This window comes from Bos indicus x Bos taurus, chromosome 18 (assembly GCF_003369695.1).
Source record: "Bos indicus x Bos taurus breed Angus x Brahman F1 hybrid chromosome 18, Bos_hybrid_MaternalHap_v2.0, whole genome shotgun sequence".
Taxonomy (NCBI): Eukaryota; Metazoa; Chordata; class Mammalia; order Artiodactyla; family Bovidae; genus Bos; species Bos indicus x Bos taurus.
The window spans coordinates 1,964,028-1,979,525 of NC_040093.1; the positions used below are offsets into that span (position 1 = coordinate 1,964,028).

The 15,498-nt window shown below is 47.7% G+C and overlaps 1 protein-coding gene and 1 long non-coding RNA gene across 3 annotated transcripts in view; both read left to right on the forward strand.

Moving 5' to 3' along the window:
* The window catches only part of LOC113875566 (zinc finger protein 470-like), a 32,092-nt gene that overhangs the window by 15,469 nt on the left and 1,125 nt on the right, over positions 1-15,498 (forward strand). The window contains 1 exon segment of the mRNA XM_027514066.1: positions 1,100-1,109. Coding sequence (XP_027369867.1) covers positions 1,100-1,109 — 10 coding nt within the window.
* On the forward strand, positions 3,421-10,080 carry LOC113875570. 2 transcript variants are annotated; one of them, XR_003506285.1, is made up of 3 exons: positions 3,421-4,009; positions 5,952-6,023; positions 10,067-10,079. It is a non-coding gene; the product is annotated as an uncharacterized LOC113875570 (long non-coding RNA). The 2 variants fall into 2 exon arrangements; XR_003506286.1 differs by lacking the exon at positions 3,421-4,009 and adding an exon at positions 4,326-5,606 and having other exon boundaries at positions 10,067-10,080.

Here is a 15,498-nt window from a genome sequence, read left to right on the forward strand (position 1 = left end):
AGCAGAGGAAATGAAAAGCTAGACATGTCTCTGTATAGACATACTCAGTCTGGCAAAGACATTTCTTCCCAAGTTAAATACGTGAATCCACTGGTACTCCAGTAGAAGTCCCGATATGTAAGTTGACAAGCTCATTTTGAGCATCTATATGGTATTGTGATATAACAAGGAGTATAGTGCTGTAACACTCATTAAATTAAGATTAGTGGAGCATTTACTAATGTTCCAGGCACTGTTTTAGGTACTGGGGATGCAGCAAGGTGTGAAATGTACCGGAAAAAGTTTGATCTTGCAGATCTAGTGGGAAAAGACAAACTAAAATTTGAAATGCAACACTACATAGTAAGTATGTGACATGTACCATGATGTGAAACGATCTAAAGAGGGATCCAGGGGGATCCAGGGTGCTGGCAGGGGATGGCTTACACCCCCAGAACATATGGGCATTAGAGCCAAGGGGTGAGGGAAGAACTAGAAAAAACTGTCAGCCAAAAAGGACATAATGAGAATAATTGTGATAGTCTCAAAGTGGGTAGTTACGATGCTTTGAGTGTTTCGGGGAGAACTGATGGTTTAACAAGGTTCATGAGAGTTCTTTTCACCCTTTGTGAATCGTGATTTAGAGGCTGTTAGAGATTTTTGTTTTTATTTTTTTCCTTTATATATATTTGGCTGTGCTGGGTCTTAGTTACAGCATACAGAATCCTTAGTTGCAGCATAAGGGATCTAGTTCCCTGACCAGGGATCAAATGTTTTCGTTTTGTTTTGGCAGCAGTCTTATGAGCTATAACTCGCCCATTTAAAATATATGATTCAAGGAGTTCCCTGGCAGTCCAGTGGTTAGGACTCAGCACTTTCACTGCTGAGAGGTGTGTTTGTGTGTGTGTGTGTGTGTGTGTGTGTGCTCAGTGGTGTCTGACTCTCTGATGCCCCAGACTGTAGCCTGTCAGGCTCCTCTTTCCATGCAATATTCCAGGCAAGAATACTGGAGTGGGTTCCCATTTCCTCCTTCAGTGTTCCTTCCTGACCCAGGTATGGAAACCGAGTCTCTTGTTTCTCCTATGTTAGCAGGAGGATTCTTTACTACTGAACCACTTAGGAAGCCATACATATATATATAAAATTCAGTGACTTTTCGTATGTTCAGGGTTGTGTAACCATCACCACAGTTAATTTTAGAATATTTTCATCACCTGAAAAGAGATCCCCTGCCCTTTAGTAGATACTCTTACTCCTGGTGGAGAACACTTATACCTGGAGCACTTCAGCACCTGGAGGTACCTGGAGCATCCAGAGCTCTCCGGTTTGCTCTTGGCTGCTGCCTAAGGCCGTGTGAGGGGAGTCCGTATCCAGAGGACACAAGCACTGGCCAATGGCGTTTGGGGCTTCCTCTTTACTTTGGCACAGAGGCTCGGAGATAGGTGGTCTTGTCAAGAGCACGTGGAGAGTTTTGATTGCCCTTATATATGATAAAAGGGATTTTTCATTTCAGTGGGGCGAAGGCAGCTTGATCAGATGGCCTTGGGACAGTTGGCTGTCTGGAAAGGCGTAGATGTATGCTTTGCCCCTGATGAAGTTCTGACAGATTAGAGCGCTAAATGTACAATACTAAAGTACAAGAAAAACAGAACATTTCTGTAACCTTGGCTGGAGGCACACTTTCTTAAGCAGTACACATAACGCAGGAGGTGACATTAAACTGAGTAACACTTCTGTGTGAAACCATCAGTTAAGAGATAAATGAAAGACTGAAGAAAAACGTTTGCAACAAATATGACAAAGGGCAATACTCCCTAATACTAAAAGTACCGTTACAAATCAGTAATAGTAATGCCTGCAACTCAGGAAAATGGACAGTGCTAACGGCAACCCACACCAGTATTCTTGCCTGGGAAATCCCATGGACAAGAGCCTGGCAGGCTACAGACCATGGGGTAGCAGAGTCAGACGTGACTTAGCAACTAAACAATGACAATGGCCACTTAAAAGAAAAAATGAAATAAAAACAGCAAAAGAAGATTACCCACTATCATTAGTAATCAAGGCAATGCAAAATAAAGTGATAATATAATCTACTTTTTTCCCCCAATAGATTGATTTAAACCATAGAAGAGTGATCATAATCCAGTTTTGGTGAATGTGTGAAAAACAAGGCAAATCCATTTCCCATTATATAAATTGCTATATAGATATAGACCATTTGAATCAATATTCCTCAGAACTAAAGTGTACAAAGGTAGGTAAATGTATAATGGGAAAAATTTTTAATGATAAACTCTTAGCAATTTATGGTCATGGGCAAAGGGCTAAGTTAATTACACTGAATTCATTCAATAGAATTATATGCAACTGTTGAAAAAAATGTGTATATAGCCATAAAAGATAAATGTGCTATATTAAATGAAAAGCATTTTTCCAGACCTGTAATCTAGTGTGAACTCAATATCAAAAATAAACCCCTAAATACATGTTTTTCTGTTTTTCTCTGCCCAGTTTTCCTTGCCTTCTTTTGACTGTAATCTCCTTTTCCTTTGAGTAGCTGGCCATACCCTGTGTTACAGGTGAGTACATGAGGAAGCATGTAACTCAGACAGGCCTGCACAGAACACGGATTGTCTCACTTTCCCCCACCTCCAGCACCTTTCCCCATGCCTAAGACCATGCTGCTTCTTTAACCCAAAGTATCTCCAGCCCCTCCCCGCGGGGAGGCAGATGAGATGTTCTACCACCTCCTTGCTTGGCTGCATAGGAATAAACCTTTTCCTTGTTGCAAACCTTGTTTTGCTGTGCCTTGGGCAAATGAACCTGGTTAGGTAACAACAGATGTCATCCTTACAGGAACCAGATAAACGGTACACTGGATCTCTATGATTTGTTATTTTTTTTTTACAGCTGCCATGTGTATATCTACATTTGTCAAAATATTTAATGGAAGTCATTAATGACTACCCAAGACTAGCTGACTCTTCACATTTCTGTGGCCACCCAGACATTTCAGCAAATGCTTTTGTGCTTGGCTTTGTGATTTGTGGTGTAAGAGGCCCAGCCGGGAGGTCTGGTTCCCACCCCGGCCCCGCCACGGTCCTCCTGTGCCGCCTCTCTTGTCTGTACCACTGTCTCACCTGGAAGCTTGGTTGTGAGGATTAAACACGTTCTTAAGTCATAAAAACGCCAACAGGAGCTGGCATTTAAATTAAGTTGCTCAGTCATATCTGACTCTCTGCAACTCCATGGAGTATACATATACAGTTCATGGACTTCTCCAGGCCAGAATACTCGAGTGGGTAGCCTTTCCCTTCTCCAGGGGATCTTCCCAACCAGGGATCGAACCCAGGTGTCCCGCATTGCAGATTCCTTTCCAGCTGAGCCATAAGGGAAGACCAAGAATACTGGAGTGGGTAGTCTATCCCCTTCTCCAGCAGATCTTCCTGACCCAGGAATCGAACCTGGGGGGTTTCCTGCATTTCAGGTGGATTCTTTACCAACTGAGCTCTAAGGGAAGCCATAATAAAAAGGGTGAATACTGTATTTTTCTTATGATCATGTTACTTTGCATCTCTGTATGTTTCCCAAATTTCCTATAATTCAGCTATTTTGTATAACATCACGCTGAAGTAAGCTGCCCAGAACCATCCCTCAGTCCAGCCCAGGAGATGGGTGGACCTGGCACCCTCCTTTTCTGGAATTTTCTCTCCTTCCCCCTTCTTCCTCTCTAAGCAAACCCTCTCCTCTCCACTCCTCTGCCCTCCCCTCCCCCATCTCTCTTCCTCCAGTCTCCGTTTTCCTTCTCTCTTCCCAGCCCTCGATTCCTCCCCTCTTCCTATCCAACTTCCTTTGGCCGCGGCTCCAGTGCCGCGCGGGCCTCTGGGAGTGGAGAGGCGCGGTCGGGTCTCGGGTGGGTTCCGCTCCGCGCGCGGGCTTCTGGGAAGTGTGGTCGGGCCGACCGCGCAGGCGCAGCGCGGCCTGGCGCGCCTAGCGCGGTGATCCTCGTCCAGACCGAGCGCGGTGGGTGAGTCCGGCGGTGGCCGGGGCAGGGGCGGGAGGAGAAGGGGAGTGGGCGGGGTCGGTCCCGAGAAGAGCTGTGCGGACTGAAGGGAGGGGCGTGAGGGGAGGGGCGCCAGGGTCCCAGTGGGAACTGAGGGCTGAGGGGAGGGTGTACCGGCGGAGAGGGCCGAGGGGAGGGCGTGAGGGTGCAGGTGGGAATTGAAGGCTGAAGGGGAGCGCTGAGGGGAGGGCGTGAGGGTCCAGTTGGGAACTGAGGGCCGAGGGAGAGCGGGCGGGCTGGGCGAGGGCCGGTGGACTGAGGGGAAGGTGTGCGGGCTCAGGGGAGGGGCGTGCCGGCTCAGCGAGAGGCGGGGAAGAAGCCTGGAGTCTGGAAGCCGTTACCAACCTAATCTGATGGGATGCGGAAGGAGGCGAATCCCTGTCTGCGTGTGTGTGTGTGGCTGTATGCACATCGGTGTGTGTGTGTGCCTGTCTTGGTCTGTGTGGGTGTCCCCTTTGTCTAGTCTTTGCCTGTCCCTGTTGGGGGACATCCCTGGGTGACCACCCGTGTCCACATCCTTAGTTGTGTGTCTGCCTTTATTTCTGTCCATGGTGTCTTTGTGAGAGTGTCATCCAGGTGTCCACCTGTCTCATCTGTCACTTTTCCAAGGGGTTCCAAAGAGTCAGACGTGACTTAGCGACTAAACAACAACAAGCTGGATGCCAGAATCACAATCCACATATGATCATTTCTGCATCCCTGGGGCTTTCATTCTTGGGGAGGGAAGACAGATGACAAGCTTGAAAATAACTTTTTAAAGAGACAGTTGTCAGCAATGATGCGGGCTATAAGAAGATGGCAGAGGGTGAGGGGTGGTTGCTATTAATGCTTGAGCTTGGGGCCCTGGGAATGGGAAACTTCTCCACGAGGTGACATTTGAATTAACGGTGAGAAGGAGCCAGCCAAGGGAAGAGCATTTCTGACAGAGGGAACAGCAGCTGCGAAGGCCAGTGCACCTGAGGCCAAGTGTTTGCAGGGGAGTAGAGTGGGAGAGGGAAGGTCCTCAGGGCAGACCATAAGGGCCACGTGGGCAGTGGTGAAGACTCCTGATTTCTAATGCCTGTGGGAAGCCATGGAAGAATTTTAAGCTAGAGGACGTTTTTGCTGAGGGCTTGCTCAGGCATTTGTGTGTGCAAGGCATGGTGCGCTGAGGTTTGTGAAAGACACCAGCCTGTGTGTTTATGATCCTTTGTGATATACAGTGGGGCTTCTTTTTAAAAAATAATTATATTGCTTTTTTATTTGAAATTTCACTGTTTAAAATGTATGGGGACCAACATTTAAATTGATAACGTTCTCTTTTTTATTGAAGTACAGTGGATTTACAATGTTGTGTTAATTTCTGCTGTACAGCAAAGCGATTTAGTTATGCATTTATGTGCTTTTTCCTATCCTTTTCCATTATGGTTTGTCACAGGATATTGAATGTAATTCCCTGTGCTGTACAGTGGGACCTTGCTGTTTCTCCATTCTATATAATAGTTTGCATCTGCTAACCCCAGACTCCCAGTCCATCCTTCCCTGAAGCCCCTGCTCCCCCTTGCAACTGCAAGTCTGCTCCGTGAGTCTGTTTCGTTGATATGTGCATTTCTGTCGTATTTTAGATTCCACATGTAGATATCATATGGTGAAATGGGGTGGGTGGAAATAGTGCCCACCTTTCAGGGGTATTAGGAGGATTAAGTGAGAGATGTTGGTCCAGTGCTTGGTGGGTGGCAAGCACCTGAGTATTTGCTATTAACGTGTATGTGCGTGTCCCTCCAAGTGTTTGCTGTTAACGTGTGTGTGTGTGTGTGTGTGTGTCCCTCCCTCCTGCCTCTCTGGGGGCACGTGTGTGTTTGTCCTGTCTGCACCGTGAGACGGACCTAGGCCTGGCCTCTCACCGTGCCTCCCTTTCTCTCCCCAGACCACAGCCTGCCGTTCGGTCACTGTGGGCAGTGGAGGGGTGGCCACCCAGCTGCTGACTGATGAGGCCCTGGTGAGTCCTGCCGCCTGCCTCTCCTTTCCAGAGGCTCAGCCCACAGGTTGGGGCTTCTGCTCAGGGACGACCCTCTGACCCCCAGACCTGCCCAGGGCCTATGTCCCCACCTCCTGGGGGCTCTGCCCACCTGGTGCTCAGGGGTGATGTTTCTGTCCACTCTGCCCCCTTCAAACCCCGAAGCCTCTTGCCTGCCCCTGACACTGGCTTTGGTCAACCAAGGAGGTCAGGACAGCTGGGGAGTGACCAGTTCTGCCCTGTGGGCCCTCAGGAGATGCAGGAGGGCACCTGGAAAGGGAAGGTTTAAATGTGTACAAGGCTCGCTGGAACAAGACCCACACCTTTCAGCCAGCAGTCACCCCCCGGGAAGGGAGGACACTCTAGGTGCCGCACACAGGCGGGCGTCCCCACTCTCAGTATAAAGTTTCCTGATATTTTAAAGGTGGTACATATATGGCTGTATATTGAACTTTTCACTAAACTTGCTTTTATCCCAGAAATATCTCAATATAAAAATATGCAAATACTCTTTATAGAAAATAGGGAAAATCCAGTAACCTGTAGGTGAGACAGTATATTCACCATGGTGCCTATACCCAGAGATAACTATGTGGATTATTTGTGTATCATTTATTGTCTTCTCTGATGATTAGTTTTTAAAATTGACCCAGAATTGGCTCTGCTATTTTTATCTTGGAGCTTTGTTTTTTTCATCCCACTTTAATCAGTAATGATTTCCCCAGTCTTTGAAAACTTTACAAATATCACTTGTTTGGGTGCATAAGCAGTGCCTCTCAGGTCCATCTGGTATTGGTGGATTTGACTTCTTAAAAATCATTTCTCAATGCTGTAAATAATGTATCATAAAAGAAAATTCCCCAAAGGTTAGGAAATAGATGATCATCATAAAAAGCTTAGACAATCCAGGACTTCCCTGGTGGTCCAGTGGTTAAAATTCTGTGCTCCCAGTGCAGGGCACATGAGTTCGATCCCTGGTTGGGGAAGATCCTGCATGCCATGTGGTGGAGCCAAAAAAAAAAAAAAACTTAGAAAATCCAGAAGAGTAGAGCAGACAGGATCAGAATTACCCTGGATTTCATCCCAGGAGGTAACCACCCCTGAATGTTGTGTCTTTCTCTTTCTGGAAACATATTGTTTCGCAAAAATATGAATCACCCGAGCTGAGCAGTTTTTTTTTTTCCCTGCTTTTTCATCTAAGATTTCTTCCTTAACGTTTCTCTACATTGTTAAAAACTCTTTGGGAAACTCTGTTTTAATGACTCCATAGAAATTTTATCTTGGGGCTGTACCTGGCTTACTTAATCGTTCCCCCACTGCTGGGTACTTATTTGTCTCCAGTTGTCAATGGCTGTTGGGTATTTATTGTGCATGTGTGTGCGTGCTCAGCCATGTCTGATTCTGCAACCCCATGGACTGCAGCCCACCGGGCTCATCTGTTCATGGAATTTTCCAGGCAAGAATACTGGAGTGTGTTGCCATTGCTTTCTCCAGGGGATCTGCCCAACCCAGGGATTGAACCCTCATTTTCTGCATTGGCAGGCACAGAGCCACTGCAAGTTGGATATAAGTGATAAATGGATGTATGGATAAATGGATTTAAGTGACAAATGATATAAGCTTTGAGCATGATAGATGAGAAATGGTGTCACAAGATCTTTTCTGAGTAACATTATCTGTATCTTAGTGAGGTTTGATTTTTTAAAAATGTTTATTAGCCATTTCTCTTGGGGGTTAAATGATCTATCCTGTGCTTTCCCAGTCTCCAGGAATCCTAGTATCCTTGAAGATTTTAAAGAAGTGTGTGTGAAAATATTTGTGGCAAATATACTTCCCAGCTTTGCTTTTCATTTCTTATTTTCTATTTTTTGTGCCCAAAAGCATTTCTTATTTTCAGAATTGAGTCTCTGTCCTCCTCTGGTGCCTTCCATTGTTTTTAAGCTGTGAAAGGGTTTCTCCATCCAATACAGGTCTCACACCACTTGTATTTTGTTTCTTTTTTTCCCGTTTATCATTTCGATGTTAACAGTGAACTTCTGAATCCACCTGGAATTTATTTTAATGTCTAAATGTGTCAGTTCACTTACCTAAGTTCTGATGTGTTGTGCCTTAATACACTTGTATCAATATACACCCCACGTACCACAAAAAGTACAACTTGTTGGTTTATTGTATATTCACAGAGCTGTGCAACCATCACCACAGTCAATTTGAGAACATTTTCATCATCCCAAATGCAAATGTGTCCGCATTGGCACCCTCTCCCATTCCCTCCATTGATCAGCCCCTGGCAACCCGTCATTTACTTTTCGTCTCTGGATTTGCTCTGAAGTTCATCCACATTTTAATATATGTCAGTGCTTCATTCCTTTTAATGGCTGGATAATATTCCACTGTGTGGTTAGACCACGTGTTATTTATCCATTCATTGGTTGATAGGCATTTGGGTTGTTTCCACTTTCTGGTTACTAGGAATTCTGCAGTTCACGTATTAGTTGGAACACAGGTTCTCAGTTGTCTTGGGTGTATATTCAGGAGTGGGATTGCTGGGTTGTAACGTAACTCTGTTTAACCGTCTAAGGAACTATCATTATTTTCCAAAACAACTGCACCATGGTGTCTTCACTTTCACGTGTCTGTGATTATTGTCTTGGCTTCTTCTTGTACCCACATAATTTAGAAGGACTTGTCAACTGTTTTTGTTTCAGTATAGCGGGGCTTTTTTCTTAAAGTGTTTTTTTTTTCCTTAATCACATCTAGTGTAATTCTGATTTTTTTAAAAATAGAGCCCATCTTCACCTCTGGAACTTGGGGAGGTTTTCCTTGTGGTGAATTGGTTTGTGCTGTTAGACAGGAAACCAAGACAGATGAAGCACTAGAATGAGTGGCCTTGGACGTGCACATGCAAAAAACTCAGGTTTGATGCTTTGGGGCTACACTTTACTTCCAGGGAAGTCTCCTCAGCCGTCCAGAGGAAAGTGGCCCCTGCTGTCTGCCCCGCAGCGTCCTGTGCTGTACGGTGTTGGCTCTGAGACTTCCAGGACTGTCCATCGTGTATTCAGTGGACACCTCCACCCCCGCACCACAGCCCAAACACAAAGCGTGGAGGCTGCTCAGTAAATACATTATGTAATGAGCAAGTGCACTGAGATGGGGCATACTAAGAGAAGACTCTCTGAAGACATTAAAAAACAAAGAGGGCAGGAGGAAACTTTTGGAGGTGATGGATAAGCTTATGGCCTCAATTGCGGTGATGTTCCATGGGTGTACACTTTCCAAACTTATCAAGTTGTATTAACTAAATAAGTACAGATTTTCTATGTCATTCATACCTCATAAAGTGTTTTTTTAAAAAGAATTATTACCAGGACTGGCCAAAGGACATATGGGCAAAAGAACCAAATAATAATATCATATAATAATAATGACTACTAATACATATATAAAATATACAAATCAAATGTCAAAATTAATAAAATCTAATAGTTGACATTCACTGAGAACTTACTCCAGCCACACCAGATACTATGCTGGAACCATATATGCATTCCTCCTTTCCACTCCATGACAACTACAGAGGCAGATATGGTTATTATGAAGCCCATTGAGCAAATGAAGCTCGGAGATGTTAAGGCAGTTGCCCAAGGAAACACCGCCGTTGAGGCGTAGAGCCAGGATTTCATTGCAGGCTTTCAGGCTCCTGAGCCCACGCTCTCAGCCACTGCCTGGTACTGCTTCTTTATCCAGTAGGAGTGACCCACGAGGCAGAGGGGGCCCTTTATGAGCCCAGAGCCCCTGGGCGGGCACATGGATCCATGACAGGACTGGCCAGGAAGTGAGGCCTCCTCTCAGGAGGTTAAGTCAGCTCAGGGTCCATGGGGTGGGGGACTTAGAGCACTCGGGAGAGCCAAGGACCTGTGGAGTGGGTGGCAGTAACAGTAGCTGATGGTAATTCAGCACCTCCTATATGCTGGGCATCAAACATGGATTAACTCATTTAATCCTTATGGCCTCCTTACCCATAGATCCATTCAAGAACTATTCATCGAGGGACTTCCCTCGTGGCCCACTGGCTAAGACTCTGCATTCCCAAGGCAGGGGGCCTGGGTCCATTTCCTGGTCAGGGAACTAGCGCCTACATGCCTCAGCCAAGAGTCTGCATGCCACAACTACAGATCTCACACACCGCAATGAAGACTGAAGATCCGGCGTGCCTCAGCTAAGACCCCACGCAGCCAAGTAAATAAAGAAATAGATTCTTTTTTTAAAAAAGAACTATTAACTGAGTGCCTACTATATGCCAGGCATTGTACCAACCACTGGGGAATTAGTAATGAGCAGAGCAGATGTCTTGGTTTGCTACGGCTGCCATAGCAAAGTACCACGGAGAGGGAGGCTTAAACAACAAATGTTTTCTCACAGTTCTGGAGGCTGGAAGTCCAAAATCAAGGTGTTGGGGGACCAGTGGTTAAGAGTCCTGGTAGTCCAGTGGTTAAGAGTCCACCTGCCAGTGCAGGGGATGCGGGTGTGATCCCTGGCTGGGGAACTAAGATCCCACATGCCTCGGGTCTGCTAAGCCCAGGCGCCACAACTAGAGACACTCGTGCAGCACGACGAAGAGCCCACGTGCTGCAGCGAAGACCCGGTGCAGCCAAATGGACAGACGAGAATAGAATAAAGTTAAGGTGGTGGGGCCACGCGCCTGCAGAAGGCTCCAGAGGAGGGTCGGTTTCAGGCCTTTCTCCCACCTTCCAGTAGTTCCCGGGCTGTGGCACCACAATTCCAGTTTTCACACCGTGTTCTCCACGTGGGTATGTCCCTGTGTCCACATTTCCCCTTTTGGTAAGGGCACCAGTCAGATTAGGGCCCACCTACTCCAGTAGGACCTCATCTTAACCAATGGCTTTGTTTGCAAAGAGAGTCCCATTCTCAGGTGCTGGGGGGTAGACTTCAATACATGGATTTGGAGTGGAGGGAGCATAATTCACCCTGTAACAAACACTTAGAACAAGCACCTGGTGAGTACAGGGAGCGGGGTGGCACATAGCAACTGCCTGTGAAGTGATTCGTGTGATGTGGTGACCTGCAACTGGCGTCACATCGTCATCACTACCGTTGTTGTTACCACAGCCGTCATCGTCATCACCACCATTACCATTCTCACCACCGTCACCAGCATCGTCGTCGTCATCTGCTCTGCTCAGCCACAGTCATTTCAGCCCCAGGGCTGTCAGCTCACTCATAAAGGCGCTTAGGTTTCCAGCTCATGAACTTCTCACCATTCCTCAATGGTCTAATCTGCCCTTTAAGCCTTAGGTCCCGGCCCAAGCTCTTCCTCCCTCCAGAATCTCCCCCAAGGCCCCGACCACTGAACCTGCCCCACAGACTACACTCAGTGCCACCTTTCCAAAGTCTTCCCAGATGCCCCCTAAAGCTGCCATTGCTCAGAAATCTGGAGAATTTTGTTTGTACCTTCATGACAGTATCGACCAGATTGCGGGTCACTTACCGGTGTTCTCACCTGCCGCTCCTGTGAGGAACTAGTTCTTAAACCTCCCATGTCTCTCTCCCAGCACCTCGCTCAGTGCCTACAGCTTGGTAGAGGCTCAGGCCTCCTCAGTGAATGACTGGATTCCATCTAGGTTTCTGCCTTTGCTGGGGCTTCCCTGGTGACTCAGATGGTAAAGACTCTGCCTGCAATGCTGGAGACCTGGGTTCGATCCGTGGGTTGGGAAGATCTCCGGGAGAAGGGAATGGCTACCCACTCCAGTATTCTTGCCTGGAGAATTCCATGGACAGAGGAGCCTGGCGGGCTATAGCCCTTGGGGTCACAAAGAGTCAGACACGACTGAGTGACTAACACACACACAGCAATGAATATGTTGATTCACTGGGTTATGATCATTTTACCTTTGATTCCTTCTCTGTCACTCAAGTCTGTGACTTTCTGCTCTAAACAGCCTCACATTTGTTTTATTTCTCTGTCAGAGGGCCATCCCCAAATAATGAGGCATGGAGAAAACCGAGGGGCAGGTCCTTGTTGAAATGACTTCAGATACATCCCGTGTGCCTTTCCTAAACCCTCCCGGCTTTTCCATCCATTCCTCCAGACCTCTGTAAGGAGGGCCCTGTGGCTAGTGGTTGTGGGTTTCCTCTTGCATGAGTCAGTGACATTCAGGGATGTGACTGTGGACTTCACCCAGGAAGAGTGGCACCAGCTGGAGCCTGCCCAGAAGGGACATGATGCTGGGGAACCTCCAGAACCTGGTCTCGCTGGGTGAGGGGCCGCTTTGCTGAGTTACTTGCCATCAGCCTGTCACATGAGGACTACAAAGAGATAAAAGATGGGCAGATGTAATGACGTAGAAATCACTCTACTCAAAGCTAAAACTAAAGTTGACAGATGATGAAATGGGGAATAATATTTACCACATGGATAGCAGTCAAAGGATTGAAAGTGAAAGTGTTAGTCACTCAGTTGTGTCCGACTCTTTGTGACCCCATGGAGTGTAGCCCACCAGGCTCCTCTGTCCATGGGATTCTCCAGGCAAGGATACTGGAGTAGGTTGCCTATCCCTTCTCCAGGGGATATTCCCAACCCAGGATTGAACCCAGGTCTTCCCACATCGCAGGCGGATTCTTTATCATCTGAGCCGCCAGGGAAGCTCAAAGTGAAGGTGATAGTAGCTCAATCATGTCTGACTTTGGAGCCCGCCAGGTTCCTCTGTCCATGGAATTCTCCAGGCAAGAATACTGGAGTGGGTTTCCATCCCCGTCTCCAGGGGTTCTTCTCGACCCAGGGACCAAACCCGGGTCTCACATATTGCTAGGAGATTCTTTACTGTCTGAGTCACCAGAGAAACCCTAACCTTCAGAGGGGATTATAATTATATAAAGAGCTCCTAAGAATAAATAAGAAAAAGGCTGAATGCAATTCATAGATGTGGAAATACATGGGATCACACTTTATAATAGATTTTTAAACCTTGTGCTTAGTTGCTCAGTCATGTCTGACTCTGTGATTCCATGGACTGTAGCCCACCAGGCTCCTCTGTCCATGGAATTTTTCAGACAAGAATACTGGAGTGGGTTGCCATTTCCTTCTCCAGGGGATCTTCCCAACCCAGTTATCAAACCCATGTCTCCTGTGTCTTCTGCATTGCAGGTGGATTATTTACCTGCTGAGCCATCAGATAAGCCCCTTTAAACCTTACTAGTAGTCAAAGAATGGCACCCCACTCCAGTACTCTTGCCTGGAAAATCCCATGGACAGAGGAGCCTGGTAGGCTGCAGTCCATGGGGTCGAGAAGAGTTGGACACGGCTGAGCGACTTCACTTTCACTTTTCACTTTCATGCATTGGAGGAGGAAATGGCAACCCACTCCAGTGTTCTTGCCTGGAGAATCCCAGGGACAGGGCAGCCTGGTGGGCTGCCATCTATGGGGTCGCATAGAGTCGGACACAACTGAAGCGACTTAGCAGCAGCAGCAGTAGTCAAAGAACTATTAATAAAACTGAGCCAAAGAAATAGTTTTTGCTCATGAGGTACACAGAGATGGTAAAGAACAATAGCCTGAATTATGAAGTTATCAGAAAGGGACTCTGTCCTTTTAGGGGTATAATGTTGGGACAACTCTTTGGGAGGACAGCTTGGCATTATCAGCCAAATTTTCAACTATTCCATTTTTAGAGATCTATCCTTTAAGAAATCTTTCTCTAAGTGTGCAGAGTTTTCCATGGGGGTGGGGGGGAAGAAACGACCTAAATGCCCACCTATACAAGACTGACTAACATATCAAGGTGTAGCCATATGATAGAAACCATGTTCTTCAAAGATGAGCACTCTTTGTAGGCACTGACATGGAACAGTGTCCCTTGCTGTTGTTTAGTTGCTATGTTGTATTTGACTCTTTGCAGCCCCATGGACCACAGGACACCAGGCTTCCCTGTCCTTCACTGTCTCTCGGAGTTTGCTCAAACTCATGTCCATCGAGTTGGTGATGCCATCCAACCATCTCATCCTCTGTCATCCCCTTCTCCTCCTGCCCCCAATCTTTACCAGCATCAGGGTCTTTTCCATTGATTTGGCTTCAGGGTCTTTTCCATTGATTTGGCTTTTCGCATCAGGTGGCCAAAGTATTAGAGCTTCAGTTTCACCATCAGTCCTTCCAATGAATATTCACGGTTGATTCCCATTAGGATTGACTGGTTTGATCTCCTTGAAGTCCAAGGGACTCTAAAGAGTTTGGGGGGGAAGGGTGGCACATAGGCTTGAGAGGCATCAGCATACAGAAGATACTGAACCAACACAATATTGTAAAGCAGTTATCCTCCAATTAAAAATAAGTACATTTTTTAAAAAGAAGAAGCTACTTAAGTCCAGACCGTGTAGGTCTGGCATCACTTAGCCGAAGGGTTCTCAGATTCCAGTGCTGGTGAGGCCAGGTGGGGATTTATATGCTTTTTATTGCCTCATAGAAATAAAGGCTTTTAGTGACTGTATCCTCACACTTTTCATGACGTTGTGTAAGATCTCAGTTTTTAAATGTCAGGAATGGAGCCATTAGGTCTAGGATACAGAGCTCCCACTAACGGAACTCAGACTGGAAATAGAAATGAACAGGATTCCTGTAGGAGGGGGTTGGCCGTGATTCGCAAGGAGGGATGGATGTGTGAAAAGAAGAGGTCTGGAGCCAGCCCACGGGGGTACCTGCGCCCCAGAACTGGGCATCTGAGGATGGGAGTGAGGCCCCCCCCCCCCCCCCCGCCGGGCGGGGTGGGCAGGGATGGAGCTGGAAGACGGGGTAACCTTCACACGCCACCAACCGCAGCTGTACTGGTATCCTTTCTAATAAAAGCTGATACTCCCAGAAGCCTAACCGGTAGGGGATGTCCAGGATGGACCCTGCAGTAACCCCTTACACGGGTTTGCGAGCCTCCTGGCCCGCCCCCTGCCCTCCTCCGAGCTCCCAAAGGGACACCACTTGTTGTCAGCTCCCCTCCTCGGTCGGTTCTGCCCGCTCGAGCCGCGTGTCCCGCCAGCGCATTGCTCGGCTTTTAGAGTCTCTGTCTGTGCCCCGCGGTTTATCTATCCCTGGGCTTGGGAAATCCCTTCCTTCCAGCACTAACCCCGCGCGTTTCCTCCTCTCTTCCTCCTCCCCCTCCAGACGTGGACACTCGGCCCGCAGTGAAAGAAGCGGGCCCGAAGGAGGAGATTTCGGAAGACGGACCATCCGCAGAAGGGCCCGCCAGGCACGGGGCCGGGGGTACCGCCCTGGGCGGAGCGCGCATGCAGGGCGACCTCGTGGACACGCCGCGGGGGAGCGCTCGGACCCGTCAGGGACGACGGGGAACCTCCCGGGAGTCGGCCCCCGAGTGCCCCCCGGCGCCCCCCAGGTCGGCCATGCGGGGAAAGGGCCTCGCAGGTCACTCGGACCTCGGGAACCCCTCCAGGCCG